The sequence below is a fragment of the Semicossyphus pulcher genome, unplaced genomic scaffold (genome assembly GCF_022749685.1).
Source record: "Semicossyphus pulcher isolate SPU_LCO1_2020_fin unplaced genomic scaffold, fSemPul1.0.p SCAF_16, whole genome shotgun sequence".
NCBI lineage: Eukaryota > Metazoa > Chordata > Actinopteri > Labriformes > Labridae > Semicossyphus > Semicossyphus pulcher.
The window spans coordinates 23354978-23374413 of NW_027211670.1; the positions used below are offsets into that span (position 1 = coordinate 23354978).

The 19436-nt window shown below is 44.0% G+C and overlaps 1 protein-coding gene across 1 annotated transcript in view; it reads right to left on the reverse strand.

The window, feature by feature from the left end:
• Positions 1-5223: 5223 nt before the first annotated feature.
• Positions 5224-19436, reverse strand: part of myo1d (myosin 1D) — a 145555-nt gene continuing 131342 nt past the window's right edge. The window contains exon 22 of the mRNA XM_069664302.1: positions 5224-10045. Within this exon, the coding sequence (XP_069520403.1) occupies positions 9889-10045 (157 nt within the window). The 3' untranslated portion in view covers positions 5224-9888. The remainder of the gene's footprint in view (positions 10046-19436) is intronic.

Consider the following 19436-nt stretch of genomic DNA (forward strand, 5'->3'; position numbering starts at 1 on the left):
TGGAATCAGGAAAGTCTTAGCTAGCCAACGTTTCTGTTTCCTGTCATTCAGAAGCACACGCTGGCGCTTGTTTTCTTCCTGTCACGTGGTTCAGGAAGTGACAGGGCGTCAAAGAAGCGTTTGGAATGCGAGGCGGAGCTAGCTAAAGGCTAATGCAAAGAGCTAGGTTTTTAGCTTGTTTAGCTAGCCTTGCTCCTGATAATTGAATCTTTATTTGAAACATTTGCGTTGTTTTGGAGGAGTGAGGAGTGATTCAGCTTAATATTGGTCATGAGGTTTAAAAAGTAAACACTCATTTTGCCTCTTTAATTATCATCAAGGCCAAAGTCTATTTTAAATGAGCTAAGGATGGATTTTCTGTAAACCTGAGAATGAAAGCTTTTTTGACAATAACAGAAGCAAAAAATGCCAGACTTGGGTAAATCCTTTGCTAACTTACAGATATATATATCTATTTAAATCTTACAAAAACATTCAGACAAAAAGACTGAAGGAAAAAAAACAGACATTAGAAAAGGGAGCAAACATCTACAGCAATGAATGTGGACAGGACTGAGGCTGCAGCAGCCCACCGGTGACCTTCTGACAGTTTGACGATGTGACGTGCACTGCCTACTGCAGCAGGGTGAGGGCCATCGCCTGACTGGCTTTCTTTTAGCATCACGGATGAGCGAGCATCCTCGGCTTCAAACCCCGGCTCTCTGGAACGCCATCACCAACGTCCCCCCCTCCTTTAACACGGATACGACTGGACATTTTCTGCTGCGATGCATATCTGAAAGAACAGCAGCGACCATTAATGCTGGATCCATGTTTTTGCAGGACTTTAACTCTACCAGTAAAAGATTGGATGGACTATAAGGAAGCGTTGCATTGTGGGACTTTTGATAAGAGGACAGCAGCCGGTGGACGTATGGCCAAAAATGAGTGGTCGTACTGTGTGTGAGAACTTTATTTTCATCTAGAAAAAAATAAAAGTTAATGGATGTTTTTCTCCCCAGAGGCTCACACCTATGGAGGCTTATTTATTGCTTTTCTGGAACAAGTTTTCTTTCACTTTTGTTCTTTTTTTACTTAGAAATGTAATGTTTTGCACGTGTGCCATGCAATTTTGTTTTCCAGGAGGAGGCAGGAGCTTCTTTTATTTCTCTTCTTTTTACTTGATTTGTAAAACAAACTGCATCTGCATTAGAGAATGCTGTGAACAAAGTGACACTAGTTTCTTTTAGCTATGCTTGCTAAAATAGGCTATTTGTTTAACCAGGGAACTTCTTTTTGTACTTTTGTCGATAGGTTGTGTTGCAACCACTCTGGAATGATGTTTTTGATTTTGTGCTTATGATTCAGCATAGAAAATGTTAAAAACAGTGCCATATCTTTGATGAAAATCCCACTGGTCTGAGAACTACTGAACTGTTTGTCCTGCTGTTGACTGATGGGTGGATTTTCATCGACTAATAACTACTTACTGACACCTAATTTATTGCCATTTACGTATTTATTTAGGCACATTTTAATGTAAATGAAAGAGGAGAGACTTTGCAAAGGGAAGGACATGACGAGGAGGTTTTGCTGGTTTTGGAGGTGATGTGCTCATCTTTGGTGGGAATGAAGATTGATCTGGTTTATGCAAATGAATGTTGCAGGAATTTATTGATCGACGTCTAATTAAAAAGCCCTTAGATCAAAACCAATGCTTAATCTGACCATCGCCAAAGTCACATCAACAAGGACACCTTGAGGAACACATCATGGCCCTGAAAACATCTTTTTATCCTGCAACACTGGAGCTAATCAAACCTGCCGGCACACATATCACAAACAGGAAGCACACACACACTTTTCAGCAGGAGTGAAACTGTTTCAATGGCACTGCAGGAAAGCACAGCTTAACTCCGTCGGCGCCATCACATTTCTGTAAGTGCTGTCGGAGATGAGGCAATCCCTGCAGAAAATCACACTTTCAATCATAGAAACCACTCGACTAAAATGATGTGTGGCAGCGTGAAATAGCGACGTCGTTACAGCCACAGGAGAATAGTTGGAGCTACTTTTCTGCAGCTGTCTCCATAGTGACTCCAATCACTTGAAAACCTTCAGTATTTCTATCAAGAAATGTATAAGGAACTGGTTTCAGCATCTCATCCTAATACAGACAAACTCTGCTCCCTCTTCAGCAGCGTTAGAGGACTGGGCGTGCCAACAAAAGGCTTCTGTCATGTTTTTAAAGTTGTTCCAAGAGAATGGAAGGCTTCCCCGTCTGCTGCGTTAGAGTGAGTCAGAGGATATGAGTGGCTCTGATGGTCACATCCTGGAGCGAGATCAGTGAGAGAAAGTTCATTTGGAGAGTTTTTACCGGCACAAAAGGGGGACACACTCTTTGGACGGGCTTCTGTTCTGGCAGGAAAAAGGAGGGCATCGGGGTCCTCCAAAAAAAGAGAGAACCTTTTCTCTCTGTCCGCCGGCCCCGCCTCACTTGAAATGTGCCATTTTTTTCCACTTTGCATCATTGAGTAGTTGTTTGAGACTTTCAAAAGCGAATAAAATACGAAAAAAGACTCAAGTGATAGTTAAAGATTTCTGTCAAATTCTTTTCTGTATCTTGTTGCGTACTTTGTAGATAAAAAAACGAAACAGTGGTTAAGAAGTTCAAACAGGGGGAGGCATTTGAGGGCTGCATGTGTGCGTGAGTGTGTGAGTGAGTGAGCGAGTGTGTGTGTGTGTGAGGGGCAGCGTTTTATTTGTACAGAAGAATGTGTGACATGTTTTCTTATGGACATGGAGCATACACTGATCACACTGGTACTACGACTTGGTTTTCCCTTCGCCGTGGTGAGGGTGGGGCGTCGGCGCTGTTCAATAAAAATGTTCTTTTTGAAAAAGACAAAAAAGCTGTTGCTGTAATTGAAACTTTTTTCAGTTAGTTTCTGCTTATTTTAATTTATTTTTGTACTGTGATGGAAAAATAAAACTGCACTGATCGTTCAAGACGGCCACCTGTCTTTTTGTGCGTCCAGCTGTGGACGGATGGGGATTCATTTAAGTGTTAATCTGCACTTTGCAAACATAAGATCCATCTATATACAGTATACAGGGAAGTCTGATAAACACACACCTGGGTACTTTTACTTCTAAATATAGGCCATTTATTGTAGGGTAGGAGGTTCGATACCAGCCTTAAAGCCCCCCTCCAGTGAAAATCCAGTGTTTAACCTTGTAAACATCTCCATGTGGTGTTCTTCATGTGCTACAAGACATATCAGGGACAACATGAGCAGTCATCTCCATGGCTGGGCCTGTCTGCTTTTAAACTGCAGTGTACCAAGGACAGGCTGAACAACACGTTTTCAGATTGGCAGGGTTTGTGATGTCACAAACCTAAGGAGCCAATCCTGTTAATGGACGGGCTGACGCTATGCATATCATTATGTGTAACCTATGGCAACCACTTCGGCGATGTGCGAGCCAGCTGTAACCGTCATTGTAATGTTTGCAAACTGACAACTGACTACTTGCGTTAACATTACTACTAATTTACGACATTTCAAGCTAGCTAAGTTTCAACAAGTTGCCGCTAAACGATGGCAGAGACCTGTTTGTTTTTGCGACGGAGGGGCCGGTTGGAAATGTACATAGTGGGCGGAGACACGGAGATTAAACGTATTTTGCAGAAAAAACACATCAGACACAATTTATTATTTCATGCAGAGCATTTTAAACGTCTTAAAACACTCTTTAACATGTGAAAATGTCCTCAAATTTGTCCCAATCTTAGTGTTAACAGAGGTCGTTATTAAAGTGGGGGGAGGTTTTAGCCAGAGTCGGACCAGCATCCTCGATCTTGCAAGTGTTGTTGATCTTAAACTCTGTGTTCTGTATCTCAGTTGCTTCAAAACTTCCAAAGCGACCATCCATTCAAATGGACTGCAAATGTGTTAATATGAATTGATTTTACATTATATGAAAGTTTTAATTGAGACATGATGATCTTGAAACTGTCTACATTTCCTAACAGTAGATTTGGTTTGAACACTTGGAGTGAATGCAAGTTAGTCATTGGATGCATTTAAGAATATCTAAATGAGAAGGGACTTTATTATGACTGAGTAGAGTCCATGAGTGGGACGACAAACGTGACAAGTGTCTCCATATATTTCAAGGGGAAGTGAAGCCTAGAGCAGGAGAGGAAACCCTCAGATGGAGTCTAGACACTGGCGGAGGTATTATGCAGGATGTGATGAGGGGTGGACTTCCGAAGAGCTCAACCTGGACGATGGATGAGATGAAGTGGAGGTGAAGGGGGTGGAGGAGGGTCGCGGCAAATCCTAACTGAAATGACAACAGATTATAAATTTGACAGGTGGAGGTCACTGCTAAAACAGAAGACACTGATCAGCTGATTAGAGAGGCAGGGAACGAGAGGGAGAGTGTTATGTGCAAACATAAACGAGGCATGAAAACAGTCTTCCTGCTTGCTAATCTCTCTTTTTTTTGACATCTCTGCTCGCTTGCTAATCGTCTTCATGCCCTCTCTGCATGTGTTGTTTATTGCTTACAAATGACTCAGGTAGGTGGGAGGCTCTTCCTGTGCAGTCATCCTCATCCTAGCTTGTAGTTTATTGTTCATTGTAGCCATAAATGTACGACACATCAGCCTCATGCTAACCTGTAGTCTTATGAGTGTGTTAATATGCAGATGACGTACCGTGTTATAACAAAAGTATCCCCGTGTTGGGAATCAATGCCGCATCTGCAAACACGCTGGGACCCCCTCCATGCAGACAGATTAATCTGGGTCAGTTCACTCCTCACATTTTACTCTCCGTCCATTAATTCCAATTTATTTAACCAGCAGGTCAGTCGGTGCTGCCTCGCTCACTCGCTGCCCTTTGGGAACGAGGAGTCAACCCACTCTGCAGCCGATAGTCATCCATCAACCGGTGGATTAAAACCCCTGCTGAGGTAGCTGCGGATGGCTGACACAGTGGGAGTGGGAAGCGGTGTTGTCATGCCGACTGCAGGGGTTTAAGCCGTCACAACGTCACTCAGTGAAACAGCTGCTTGTGGGTGGATTAACGTCGAGCTCTGCAGCTATAACCACATCGCACGCTGCAGAGTAATAACATTAAAATGATACGCACACTCGTGATGGATATATGCTACAACAGAAACGACCAAAACAAGCAGCTGTTGAAGCAAATACATTTATTAATATAACGATTAATGACATATTTTCCTTACTGAACATCATGGAGTACATGATCTGAATTTATACAGAATACATTTGCACAAAAAAGTTCCCTTTAGTCTTGATCTGGGTATTACAGTATATTTACGGAATCACAAATATGCGAAATATAAACTTGATATAAAATTAGGCACTTACTGGATGACAGGTGTACACATACAGATTTAGCTTGAAGCCACCGGAGAGAGGAATAAATTAAAGTGGGATGTGTTACCCTTTGGCTAACGTGGATGGGCGTTACAATGAGTCTGAAACAAAAACACTGGAAACTAATTTCCCGCTGCAGAGACGAGGGGAGGGAAGAACACAATGGCACCAGTCTCCTGTTGTTAACATTCACATTTGACATTCTTGTATGCCCGTTGTTCAGGGAGAATTAGGAAAACGCCTGTGATTCTTGCACTGACAATAAAAAGGAAAAGTAATCTTTGCTGAACAAAACAAATCATTAAAGCGTAAACGTGGTGATGAACAACATGAGAAGACCATATCAACAGGGAATTGATCTGACGAACAAGTATCGCCCCTGTGTATTAAACAGGAGAACAGTATTTTCTATATTAATCTATTCAAACATATTTTGGGGAGCAAAAGTTTTGGAATCGTTCAGTTAAGTACGTCCACTAAAAGTGCTGTTTTTTTTGCGACTGGCAGACTCAGATTTTAAGTGTCTTACAGAAAGGATCCTTACACAGACGGACCTTTTGGTTCAAGAGGAAGGTGTTGTTTTTTAAAGCAGAAGAAGCTGTTACGTCGCTCTTCTCAGAGCCACCAGAGTCCATTGACTAAAAACAGCCACTTTTCCTCACAGCGCACAGGTTTGTGTCTTTAAAGCTGCCGCAATCAGTTTCCTTTTTCATGCTGAAAGTCTGAAACTATTACGAGATGGTTCAGATCAAATGCAATGCGAATTCTTCACAGACACAAATTACCCTCCATGAAATTCTCGAGACGTCACTGAGAATGAGTCCCTAAAACTTCTTGTACTCTGTACATGAACACTGAAACACAACTTGTCATTTGTGGGAAATAAGATTCACCATCTTTCCTGCACAGAGACAGAACAAGAAAGCAACGGCTTTGGAGAAGCTACATTAGTAAGCTCTGAAAATATGGCGATATCTTTCTTTGTCCTCCAGTTGGCATGTCCGAAAACGTGAGTATTGTGAGCTGAAAATGTTGCTTTGTGTTTGATCTGAACGCACCTCAACACATTGTTAGTTTCTTGACAATAATAAAGATAAAGCATAACAGCATCTTTATCCTACATAGCTTTGGATCCATTGTTTCTTGTTTCTGCATGATACTTCTATTGTCTGACACGTCTCGTTGCTGCTTGTTTCTCCTATTGTTTGATTTCTCTGCTGGTGTATTTTCCCTTTTTATTTCCACGCCTCCCGGGCACAGGACGGCTGAGGGAAAAAAAAAACTGAAAAATAGGAAAAACCTTCTCTGCCCTGCAGGACGGTACAGTCAGCCCGAGTGGGCGAGGAGCGAAGTGATTTGACAGAGGAAGACGAGTGGAAAAAAAAAAGTGAAGGAGAAGGGGAGGGGTGGAGTTGAGAAGAAGTGGAGGCCAAGCGAGGCTTTGTTCACCAACCTCCTTTTGCCTTAAGAAAGCCGAGAGAGAAGCGCTGAAGTGAGGAGTGACACGGAGTCCATCCTAATGATGAGCGCTGAATAGCGGAGCAGAGAGGAGGAGAGGCCCTGTGGGAGATTACACTGCTGAAGGATATGGAGAGCTGCAGTGTAAAAGTCCTAACACACACAAACACACACTCATCACAGGCAGCCTCTGCGCCTGAGCTCCTCTGCAAACCGCCTATTAACTCTACCCATGTCACTTCCTTAATTCACACTGTGAACGCACCAGTTTCCCCAAACGACTCCGTTCTGCATCAAAGTGTCTTATCGAGCAACAGGACAAGGTCGGGCGCCACCGCGCTGCCAGGCAGGATGGAGATTTGCTTCTTCAGAAGACAGGCAGGGCCACTCGCAAACTAATTAAGATAAACCGCTTGTTCCGACAACACTCGGGCACAGGCAGAGGGCCGTGCTGCTGCGGCTAAAATGACTGCTAACTACTCGTCCTTCTTGGTGAATTAAAGTCGACAAGAGGGGCTCTGGCTCTCCAACTAGGCCAGACACAGAGGGAGCTCCGATTCATAACCCTGAGCTGTCAATCATCAGCCCACAGTCGCTGTACTTTGTTATACACAGACAGCACAGACACGACTCTGTGGGTGCTTTAACTTCTTCATCCTTGTTCATCGCTGGTGAAAAATGTACTCCATTAAATCAGCAGTTCCTCAGTTTGTGCCACACTGGCCGAGGAATCTAAGTTCTCCTGCTCCAAGAGTTCTGCCGGCAGTGACTACATGTACCAGGATGCATTGTGGAGGAGCAGCCATAGCCTTAGCCTCCCACCACTAGATTTCCTTTGTTATTGCTCAATGTGAATGAAGATGGCTGAATATCCAAGTCAGGCAAAAGACTCTAAAATGCATCATTGCCCTGATTTTTAAGGTTGCTGTTTGAGTGTAGCTATGTAGCAAGTTAGCGATACGAGCAACGGCGGAGTCTGGAGCTATCAACACCAAATGAGTAGATTTGCTTGTGTGGAGGATGTTAATCTGTGAAAATGTGTTTAATCCAACTTTGACACACAAACGTGGGTCTTTTAACAACTACAAATCGTCTGTAAAGTGCTGTAAATTCAGAATAAACTGTGAACATTACCCCATTAGCAACTGAGCTAATGCACGTGCTAGCTGACAGTTGGTTGCTTCTGACGCCCGGTTAGCAAGCTTGCCCGCGTCCCTCTTCACTAAGTCTTTGCTCACCCTGATGTTATTTTTGTCTCAGTATTGTAAACCTTATTTATACAGTAAAAAGAAGAAAGATAGAAGCTTGGAGTGCTGACTGACAAGCGTTAGCATGAGCCTCGCTGGCTAGCATGTTAGAAGTTCGCTCTTACAAGCTAACTGGTGGTCGGACTGTTATCTCAGCGGCTGTTTCCAAGAAAATTCTGAACTATTAGATGAATTATGTGTCAAAGAGCCTTCTGTTTTTCAATCTGTGGATGTATATTAATGTTAAACACTGATTAAAGCCAAACGTCTCCGTCTCACCAGCGTCTGTGCTGCTGGACGTTGAAGCACGATTGGAAAAAGAACATATTGTAATGTGCTCACTCTTCTCCACATTTTCAGCCAGCAGCTTGTGAGAACACTACAAACCAAACTCTGTAAGTGCTGATTAATAGATGTGTGTGAGGTGAGTTAAGTTCAGCAGCAGCAGCGGCAGATGAAGACGGAGCCTGCGCTGATTTAGAGTCACACAAAAAGTCGCTCCCATGATTGAACAGGGAGGTAAAGTAGGACAGCAGTCTGATTACAGACCTCACAGCCGTCTGTCCTCGCTGCTTCACTGTGGCCACTAGCCAGGCTCTCAGTCTGAGAGCCAAGAACAGGAGAGCTAACACACACACACACACACACACACACACACATACACTCCTCCAGTCGCACACACACACACACTCTCTTTCTCTCTGTTGGAGGGGATATTTGTCAAATGGAAGTCTATTCCAAACGACTAAGGGCCACTTCAAGTCATTAGACTATTCACGCAACACAAAGACAGCAAATGAGGCTGCGTTCAAGGGCTGGAGTTCACGTGGGATTATACAGTACTGGCCACAGCGCTCAGCTGCTAAACTAGAGAATATAAAACACTTTGGTTATTGTCTTCATATCTGCCTTCTGTTAATCACGTAAAGAATTGTTATTATAAGTATTTTCTAACCTTTAATATACAAGCAGTATTAGAGTATTATATAAAAGTACAGATGTCGTAGAGATTATAAAAAGCAGGATTTAAATTAATAGATTTTAACGCGGCAATGTTCAGGATATGCTCAACACATCCTCTGACTAACAAGCTAATTAGACAACGACTGAATCACGTTTCACACTCGCTGTTCCCACGTGTGATTGTAAACATTCACCGGACTAAAAGTGGACGCTGCATTTACCTTACAGGCAGGTAAGTCTTCGATTCGTGTCGCTATTATTATTCCTTAGAATAGAACTCACAAAAGGAGTTTTACCTCTTATCTGCTCTGCATAAATATCATCTTACTTTTCAGGGATCATTTTTGATCTGGCTGCTGCACAGGGAGCTGCGGGGATTAGAACTTCCTGCAAAGCCTTCGGATTTTATTTCAAATTATGCAACATCAGCGGTTCGGAGAACAGTTGCAGCGTAATCTCCTCTCACCTTGACTGAAAGCATATTCCATCGACAATACACTGAATATTGCACGGAGCAAATCATTGGAAATTTGGGTTTTAAACGAGACAGAACCTGAAGTGCATTAAAAAAAAGTTTAACTGCTATTTCTGTTTAAAGTTAAATTGCATAGAAATCTACAAAACAGGTCAAATTTGGCATGGCGGAGCATTCGAGGATTCAATTAACCGAATCCTCCTACAGAGCTGTTATCTGAGTCGTCACATTTTATGCAGCTCTGCAAGAACACGCGTGAATCAGACATGAATCGTTGGCGTCATCATCACTGCGGTTTTGTTTCAAATCAGCTGTCGGCTATTCTTTCTCTGCGTTTGGCCGTTTTCTTTTTAGTTGCCAGGAACAGCCAGGATGTAACCGGATCGGCTCTTGGTGAAGTCGGGCTGCGATTGGTTTATCTTGGGCTCCACGATGACCGTGCACTTCCTGCCGTTCATGCTGCACTGGATGGGGCTGGAGATGTTCACCTGCAGCTTCCGCTTCTCACTGCAGAGGGGGAAAGAAAAGACGGAGAAGACAGAGAGAAGTTATCGGATGCTGCACGAGCAAATATCAGGAAACATTAACAGATCTAATTAAAGCTTCTCATGAAGTCTTATTACTGCATCTCTGATGTATCAGCAGCGTGCTCCGGGGGCTTCATATTACATTCAGTCATAGTTTAATGCACAGGAATAAAATATGCAGATCCATTAGTGACCTGTGTGTCTCTCTCTGTGTGTGTTTGTGTGGAAGAAAGAGAGTAAGAGCGAAAGTATGGGAGGCTGTTAAGGCCATAAATCATTCTTGCTCTCACACAGCATCATAATCTTACACACACACACACACTCACAGACACACACTGTTATATGCAAAGTCATACTCACACACACACACACACACACACACACACACACACTTCTATCTGGGGCCGTAAATCACCCTCGCTCACACACAAACACACACGACTGTACTTTCATATAAGCTCAGTCCCTCTCAGTCATGCATACTATCCCACTCTGACAAACACACACACCATTACACCCTGCTCAGTCGTGTTGTCAGACTGAGAGTGATTTTGTTTGTGAATGAGGCTGAAATTAAAGTGTTTGTGTGGGAGAGCAGGAACGCGTGAGTGTGAGAGGAAGATTTCTATTTATCTTTGATGTTTTTTTTATTGGCTCATGAAGCAGAAATACTGTCGTTATAAATGACAGCTTAACTAATGTTCAGAACTTTAAATCCTGTGAATGGGATGAGAAGCGAGTCAAAGAATCTCCACAGAGTGATCAAACAGCAGCAGGTAGATGAGAGGCGGCGGGAAACGACTAAAACAACACCTGTGTGTGTGATGATTTAGGTTCATGTAGTATTTTGTTTGTGTGCGTCACAGAGAAGTCAATTCCAGTAAGAAAAAGCAGCTATAAAGCTTTAAGGCCAACAGGAGACGTAGGGCAACCCTGCTGCCGTCACAGGTGCACCAACACTAACAGAGAAGGAGGAAAGCTGTCAATCAAACTCAGGTATGTCTGCTCACACAGAGGCTGTGTTTGAAATGAAAGGCTACACTAGCAGTATGTAGCGATTTGGCCAAATGCAGCGTACAGTATGCAAACAAAAGCAAAGTTTATAGTACGCCAAAAATACACGGATGTCGTACTGATTCAGAAAAAATCTCCAGTGTGCATCGGACCAGTCTACCTCTCCTACTGTATCCCACAATGCAAAGCGCTGGAACGTCACAACGGCAGTTGAAATGGCAGCAGCATTCGAGCAGAAGGGCAGGCTGTTGTTTACTTCCGCTTTCCAAAACAGGAAACTGGCGCCTGGCGTTGCATACTGCAAAATACATGTGAACAGCTCCGTACTACAGACTACCGCCAAACGCAGTATGTAATACAGTATGTAGTATAGAGTATGCCATTTCGAACACGGCCAGAGCTCTCAGAGGAAGTCTAATCAGGGCAACAGAAGTGAAAACAGCTGCTTGGGTCGTCCATTGATGCTTTTAATGATTGAATCTGCACCAGACTCTTTGAAATGACATCTCTAGCCGTACTTACTGACACCTATTTTTTCCAAATACCAGAGATTCTGCTGAAGAACTATTCATGATGTTCTATTTAAAACATTGCCTTAAAAAGTCAAAAACAACTAATCACCTGTGTGGCATAAATGATGTTAAATTGTGTAATTAAAGTATCTCAAATATTTTCAACAAGGTCCAAACCCAAATGGACATAAAGTGCATCAGCTGCTTTACAAGAGAGGGCAAAATTATCTGTCGGACTACAGTGAAAAGCTAAGCTAACTGCTAGCTTTAGCTTCATATTTAAGCACATGGGAGTGGTTTCAAACTTCGCATCCAACTTTGCAAAACAGCCGAAACTGGAAAGGTTTTCTTTCCCGGAGACATGACAGCTCCCTCTAACATGCAGGTTTTTCAGACCTGGGAAGACCCGCTTATAGATGCCGATTGTCTCTTTTCCCATTGCCAGTGAAGTATACTCCTGTCGGTCTCTTTTCTTGCTGCGTCACCGTCTGACGACACAAACGTGCCTGACACATTACATTAGTTATTTGATGCTATAAAAAGGGGGTGTGGCCTCATGATTGACAGCTCTGTTGACAAACGCGGCTCCTGCAGCGTTCTGTTCCTGAGCAGCAGAGTAGAGGAGGAACGGCGAGAGGAGACGTAACTAACACTAACACGACAGTCATTGAACTTTCCATAAGTGTGAATATCTGCTTCAGACCGACACAAGAAGCTGCTGCAGACTGAGCCCACCTGAGGGCTCCGACACGGCAAGGACACAAGGTCAATGTGTGTTTCATGACCTTTAAGCGTCATGAGATGAGCGTTATGAGAATGTATGTAGGATACTATGATGCTGAGTGTTACAGAGCATGACTGTAAGTGTGCGTGTCAGAGGGTAAAGGAGTGTGTGTGGGAGAGAAGAAGCGTGCATAGTGCTGCTGGTTCTTAAATCCTCTCGCACAGGACGGGCTGTGTGTGTATGAGTGCATGTTTCACGCACGCACGAAGCAAATGAAGATGAATAACAGAGGAGAAATGAAGCAGCAGTGCTGTTGAACTAATGATCAGTGTGGCGCTGCCCGGCTGCAGAGCTGCTGAGGATTGGCTTTTAGTGGCTGTCACATCTAGTTAGAGGCTTTCTGGGTGAACGGCTGCTTTGCCTCGTTTGCTCTTAAACAGGATCGATGACGGGAATCAGAGAGAGAGGAGGAAACGCCTGAGAGGGAGGAAAATGTGATGTGAGGCGGAGTGAGAAGATGACGGGGTGATAATTGTTTTCCGGTGAAGAGGAAGATGTGATGTAAACGTAAAGAGGAGCTGAATTCGTATGCATGTCGTTTTCTGCTCAGTCAAGTTGTGGTCGTGACACACTTTCTCTCTGGCACAGATTCCGATCACGGCTGCCTGTGTCATCAGTAAACAAATCCATTAACTGCAATTACTGTCGGATTCCCACATAGGCGCCGATCAGTTTTCCATTTGAGTCTAAACTTAGAGAACGAGTCATGGACCTAATGACATCGACTTGTTACTTTACATGTATACTAAGAGTATTAAGATATATAAATACATACATGAAGAGAAAATAACACTCAAACAGAAAGACAATAAGACAGGAGTGCAGTGGTGAGGAGTCAGAGGATGCGGATATAAATATAACGTGTGTTTAAATGAGGTCGATGGGGAGTAGGACTGCGCAATCAATGGCAACTTCACCGTCTGAATTTAGTGCAATGAATAGCTGTTAAATCCATACTGCAGCACCACACCTGACCAGCCACACCTGATCAAACCACTCCCCTGTCACTTCCTGTTCTCTCCCTCCAAACCAAGAAGAACAAAGAAACCACCATGTGAGCTGCAAATGTTAATTTTTGTCTTTTGATATAAGATTCATTATTTCCAATATAATAATATATTTACTTTGCTAGATTCCCTTTGTATTTTAGGACGGAGTGTTAGGGCCACATTGAGGAAAAAAAAAAAATCTAAGATTTCAAGAATTAAGTCGTAATTTTAGGCTTTAGTGAGCCTGTATCTTACTTTGAAGGGTAATATCAGAAGAGCAGTCACCTGCACTAAAACGAGATCACGAGTCATTTTCAAATAAAGTCACTTCTCAGAGTCCTGATAGTTTTCCAAAGTGGTGCTGATGTTCCGAAAGAAAGTATTTCGTGTTTGTGAAGCCTTTACTAATGTATTGATATAGAGCTGTTTCGTGTGCTTTCGCATTACTAGGCAGGAGATCTCGCATGTTGGGTACTGTATGCTATGCTTCCATGCTACCGGGTGTTTAATAAATGCAGCTCCGGCTCACGTTGTGTTAAGCCTCCTGTGCATCACTTACAAACATAACTTCACAAGATGTTCACTGTGAAGTTATACTTCACACGTTCCTCATTTTAGTGCAGGCCGGCTGCTCTTCTGATATTTATAATATTTAGGTTAACAACACTTGAAAATAATGACTTTATTCTCGTAATATTGCGACTTTCTTCTCCAATGACTTTATTCTTGTAATATCCGTCTTAGTATTCACCTTGTTTATTGAAGAAAGACACACCAGCAGTGGATGCGTTTATGACGAAAGTTTAAGAAACCTAATTTAGAAACAACCATAAAACTTTTTGTTTAACATTGTTTATTTATATTTGTAATATTTCCTTTTCTCATTGTTTATGTACATTGTTACAGCCTGTTAACCTGAAACTGCAACACATTGTTTAAACGGCACCAGATCCCGTGTTTGAATGCTGTCATAACTCAGCCCATAATCCACGACAAAGAAGAAGGGGCAGGGCGCCAAAATAAATGAGTAACTTATTACACTCTTAAAGTAAACAAATTAAATAATAACAATGACTGTGAGAAGTGTGAAGTCAGGATCATCAGTCGTGTGCACGTGGGTGTGTGAGTATAATGTAGCAGAGGGTGTGGAGGACTAAATCAAACTGAACGGGTGCAGACGCTGGTCAGGTAGAGACAGAGGAGTCTAGCAGGGAGCTGGGCTCTTATATCCTGTGGAGCAACGGGCCCAGGTGCTCCAGATCTGTGAGGACGTGTCAATCAGCTCGTCTGGCACCTCAAAGACACACGAGTGAACCAAACATACTGTCAGCCTAAGCAGGGGCCGTCACAATGTGCAGACGTCAGTTGTTCTCTGATCCAACAACGGCAACGTCAAAGCAATAAGATCATAGTTACACACGCTACTTCTCTCTCCCTTAGCATGCAAAGATTTCACCTCCTGGTTGGAGCCCTGGGTCTAAAGGCTGTACTCGCACAGGTGGTGAAACAGGTATTGTGTTAAAGCTGCACAACAGCAGACAGACACAAGAGTTACAGCTAATATGCACTCTAAAATATATAAACTTCATATCTTTATCGCAACTTTGAACCATGTAATCGCAGAGTGTTCTCACGTGTTGCAGGCCTGATGTGTGTGAAAATATGTGTGCAAAGATTTGCTGTGATGCTATCTTTAGACTGATGAAAGAGCAGGGCGTATTTAAACAACATGGCGTCTCGTGAGCCTGCTTTGGGCCGGGCTTATTGTTTATGCGTGACATAATAATAAAATCAATCAATCAATCATGTTGCGCAACAACAATAAGTCATAAACAACGAGCGGACGGCTCACACTGCCCACGCTGCACTCCTCTGCAGAGTGAGTGCATCGCTCTCTCTGCAGCTCGGCTTATGCACAGCAGCGAGGCTCAGGGTAGCACTGATGCTGGTTTCCATGGTAACCCCCCATGAACCGAACTCCCCCATCTGTCATGGCCGCCAGCCAGCCAATGGTACGCTCTGCATGTGTGTGTGTGTGTGTGTGTGTGTTTGTGTTGTGATATGTCTCTTTCTCTGCGCGTCTCTCATCCCGTTACTTCTCCATCTCGCTGAAAATGCCAGAGGGGATTCTGCTCTGCGTGAAGGGCAAACACACACAGACACACACAAATGCACACATATATATAAAACACCGTTAAAAAGCTCCCCAAACCGCTCTTTGACACCTTTCTGATCCGTTACCCAAAGCTTGCCTCTGTATAAACACTCTGGCGTTCCAATAAAAACCAATGAACTCTTCATCTGTGAATAAAAACATCATCAGTTGGCTCTTAAGGTCACAGGACGCCGTTTCCTCTTCGATCAGGAGCCGGACCGAGCCGGTCGGAGCCCCGAGGGCGGACTTAGTCCTTCACTGGACGGCCTCTCCAACAGGACTGGAAAATCAATTCTTCCCTTTTCCCTGCCCCCTCCTCCGCTCCCTTTGTGTGTCTTTGCCCTTCATGCCATGTGAGTCCAGGCTCACTTGCTCCCAAAAGTACCTCCTCCCTGTTTAACAGGATGGAGGATGAGGAGGAGAAGGGAATTGGGTGAGGAGAAACGGGAGTTCAATTTAAAGTTGAGGACAAAATGTTCGAGGCTGGAGAAAGAGTTTAAAATCTCCGTGCTTTCAAGCGCACAGAAATTCTGCTGACCACCGCCAGAAACACATTCAAATTAAAATCACATTAAAATGGAAATCGAGTATTTCCCTCTCAACGTAGTTAATATACCCCTGCAGAACATAACCTGGTTGAGGAATAAAAGCCGATCAACCAATGTTTTAAGTTGTTCCTCTCATATTCTGAAGGTGGATCGGGCATCTGATTAGGATGCATCCTGGGCACATCCCTGTTGAGGTTTTCCAGGCACGTCCAACTAGGAGGAGGAGACCCCGGGGCAGACCCAGAGCTCGCCGGAGGGATTATATCTCCCACCTGGCCTGGGAACAGATCGGGATCCCCCAGGAGGAGCTGGAAAATGTTGCTAGGGAGAGGGACGTCTGGGCCACCAAACCCGACCCCGGATAAGCGGAGGAAAATGGATGGACGGATTATTATTATTAGTAGTAGTAGTAGAAGAAGAAGTATTACACCATTGAGTCCTTGTGTCGCACTCCATTTTTCTCTGGCCAGGGGAGGGGACGTCACTGAGCTGCCGGAAACACACACACACACACACACACACACACACACACACACACACACACACACACACACACACACACACACACACACACACACACACACACACACACACACACACACCCCTCTTAGCCCCTCGCACACTTTGAGCACTTTTCAAAACTGTGCAGTGGGTGGAGTTATGTTCAGACCTGTGGGTGCAGTTACACTTGTGCCCCACAGGTGTCACGTTGTTTTCGTTCTGCGCAGGTTTGCGGCAAAATAATGTACCGGCCCTCTTTTTGAGAGTGAGACCAGAAACACCCGGTGTAGCAGAGCCTTATCCCTACTCAGGTATCCACACGGAAACAAAGCTATTTATCGCTATGGACGGGGAAGAGCGAAGTGTAAATTAGCTCCTTAATAAAGTCCCACCTCAAAGAATAAATCTTTTAACTGAAAATGTTTCCACTTCCCCTTGCTGTCAGAAAGCCCTTTCCTTTGGTACTTCATTTTTAAGCATGCATGACGCTGTACATTTGGGCGCTACGTAGCTTAGCTTACGCCTTGTTACTCCGGCAGGCTTCTTCAAACAGGAGCGACGCTATAAATTGTAGGAAGAAAACTCTGAAAAAAGTCCGAACTATGCCTTTTAAAGATGATGAAGAGGGAAGAAAAGTGTGTCTGCACTTTCTTTACATTCTGTCCCTTCCACTGCTTTCCTGCTGAGAGGTGCGAGTGTGAAGAAATGAGCTGCGAAATGAGAGCAGGGGAAGAGAAGCAGGAGAGGACGATCCAGGCTATTTTCGGGTCGAGGAGCCAGGATTACCTCCGGTCTGTGAAGCCATCCCGTCCCTCCTCTGAGTCATCCCTCTAATAGTGTACCTGGCTCACCCCCAAGCTCTCCGCTGCTGAAAAATACATGAGCGCTGCTGCAGGTGGGGAGGTGGGGAGGGGGGGAGGGAGGGAGGGACGCTGTGCAAAGCTGACTCGCTATAAAGACTCAGGACTTTGAGGAGATGATCAAAGTTGGATCTCTTCCTCGCTTCTAACTGCGATGACAGAGCCGTTTCAGAGAGGAGAGGAGAATCACAGAAGCCGAGCACAGAGAGCTTCTAAATGACAAACTAGCTCTGCTCCGAACAAACTCGCCGAGCTGATCTAAAAACATCTGCAGTGTAATCTCAATATTTACTTATGATCAGAGGCGACGGCATCATGAATTTATCCTATTTAGAGCTTCAAATAAGCATCAACAGCCCTTCAGCGTCCAAATCTCTCTGTCCTATTCTGCTCTCTTTAATCCTGTTTCATGGATTAATTGGGATATTCAGCCTTTAAATTTAAATTAAGCCTTAAAGTTATGCATGATTAGCAATGCGTTCGCTTTGAGTGACAGGTACGTGCTGCTAGCTGTCACCTCAGCTAACTCGAGACGCTACAGTCGACACCTTCGGGAGATTTATTCATGCAAATATTGGACGAATACTGTGCCCGCATGCTGTGCTGTTAATGGTACTAAAAGGCCTCTGTGCTCAGGTGAGTGAAGTTCTGGGGCTACTTTATTAATATATGTTAGCGCTAATTAGCAGTTCTGCGCTCACTTCACCTTAGCTTCTTCTATGTATTTGTGGCGGCTGGTGCATGGGAGTCAGGATAGTTGTCGTCTGTCCTCCGCAGAGAACACAGCGTGCCTTAGTGAGGAGAAAACCGGCTCTTTTACGTTACCTGGTAGTTGGTACAACCCGGGCTGTGCAAGCGAGCAACATGTCTCTATTTTCCACCAGATCTCTTGTTTTAGTCTATTAAATAAACAACTTTAGTCAGCTACCACTACAAATAGAATTTCTTTCTGTGATACTCGAGCTGCTGTCGCCTCACAGCTCTTAGTAGAATCCTGATTCAGACGTAGAGGGCCTTTCTGTTTGCATGTTCTCCCCGTGCATGCGTGGGTTCCCTCCGGGTACTCTGGCTTCCTCCCACAGACCAAAGACATGCTCGTTTGGTTCATTGGTGACTCTAAAAATGCCCGTAGGTGTGAATGTGAGCGTGAAAGCCCTGTGATTGACCAGGTGTAACCCCGCCTCTCGCCCAATGACAGCTGGGATCGGCTCCAGCCCCCCCGCGCAACCGTGAACAGGATGAGCTGTGTAGATAATGGATGGACGCATGGCTCCTGTCTGACTCTCTAGACTGAACTTCTATATCTAAAGCCTTTTTCACACATGCACTTTTGACAATTTCCAGAAAATGTATGCCGCTGAGGTTTTCCAGAGTTGCCCTTTTCCACACGTCCATAACAACGGGAGACTTTCCCTGTGGGACGAGGGTGTGTGTGTGTGTGTGGTCTCATTTTTGCTTGAGCCCTCACAAGATTTTGTCTTCTAGACGAAAATGCTTCTCAGTTTTAGTCACATTTAAGAAGTAACCTTTATAGTTTGAGTCTAGTTTTAGTCGACAACTCAAAACGTTCTCGTCTCATTTTAGTCGATAAAAAGTCACACTTTTGTTTTCTCTCTTGAGTAAATATAACGCCCCTCCTCCAGTCTCCCTCTTCATGGTTTTTTTGCTTCCGGTAAATTAACCCTTTAAATTTCAGCTGATCATCCAAACAGTTAAAGAACTACGAGGACACAGCATTTAAAGATACTTTTCATCACCTCTTCTCGTTTAAACAGTCTGACTGAAGCAGACAGCCGGTGATCGCTCCGTCAAATGACGCATAAAACTTTTTCTGTGAGCGCACTCAGAGCCTGAAGCAGAAAGCCTGAGTGACACAGAGGAAGTTCATGATACCTGTTATCTCTAATTGGAGCTTCAGGCTTTAAAATATGATGGATTTTAAATGTCCGACAGCCGAACACTAATAATATCGAAAAACAAAACAAACGTGTCGTCAGAGTTTTTATTA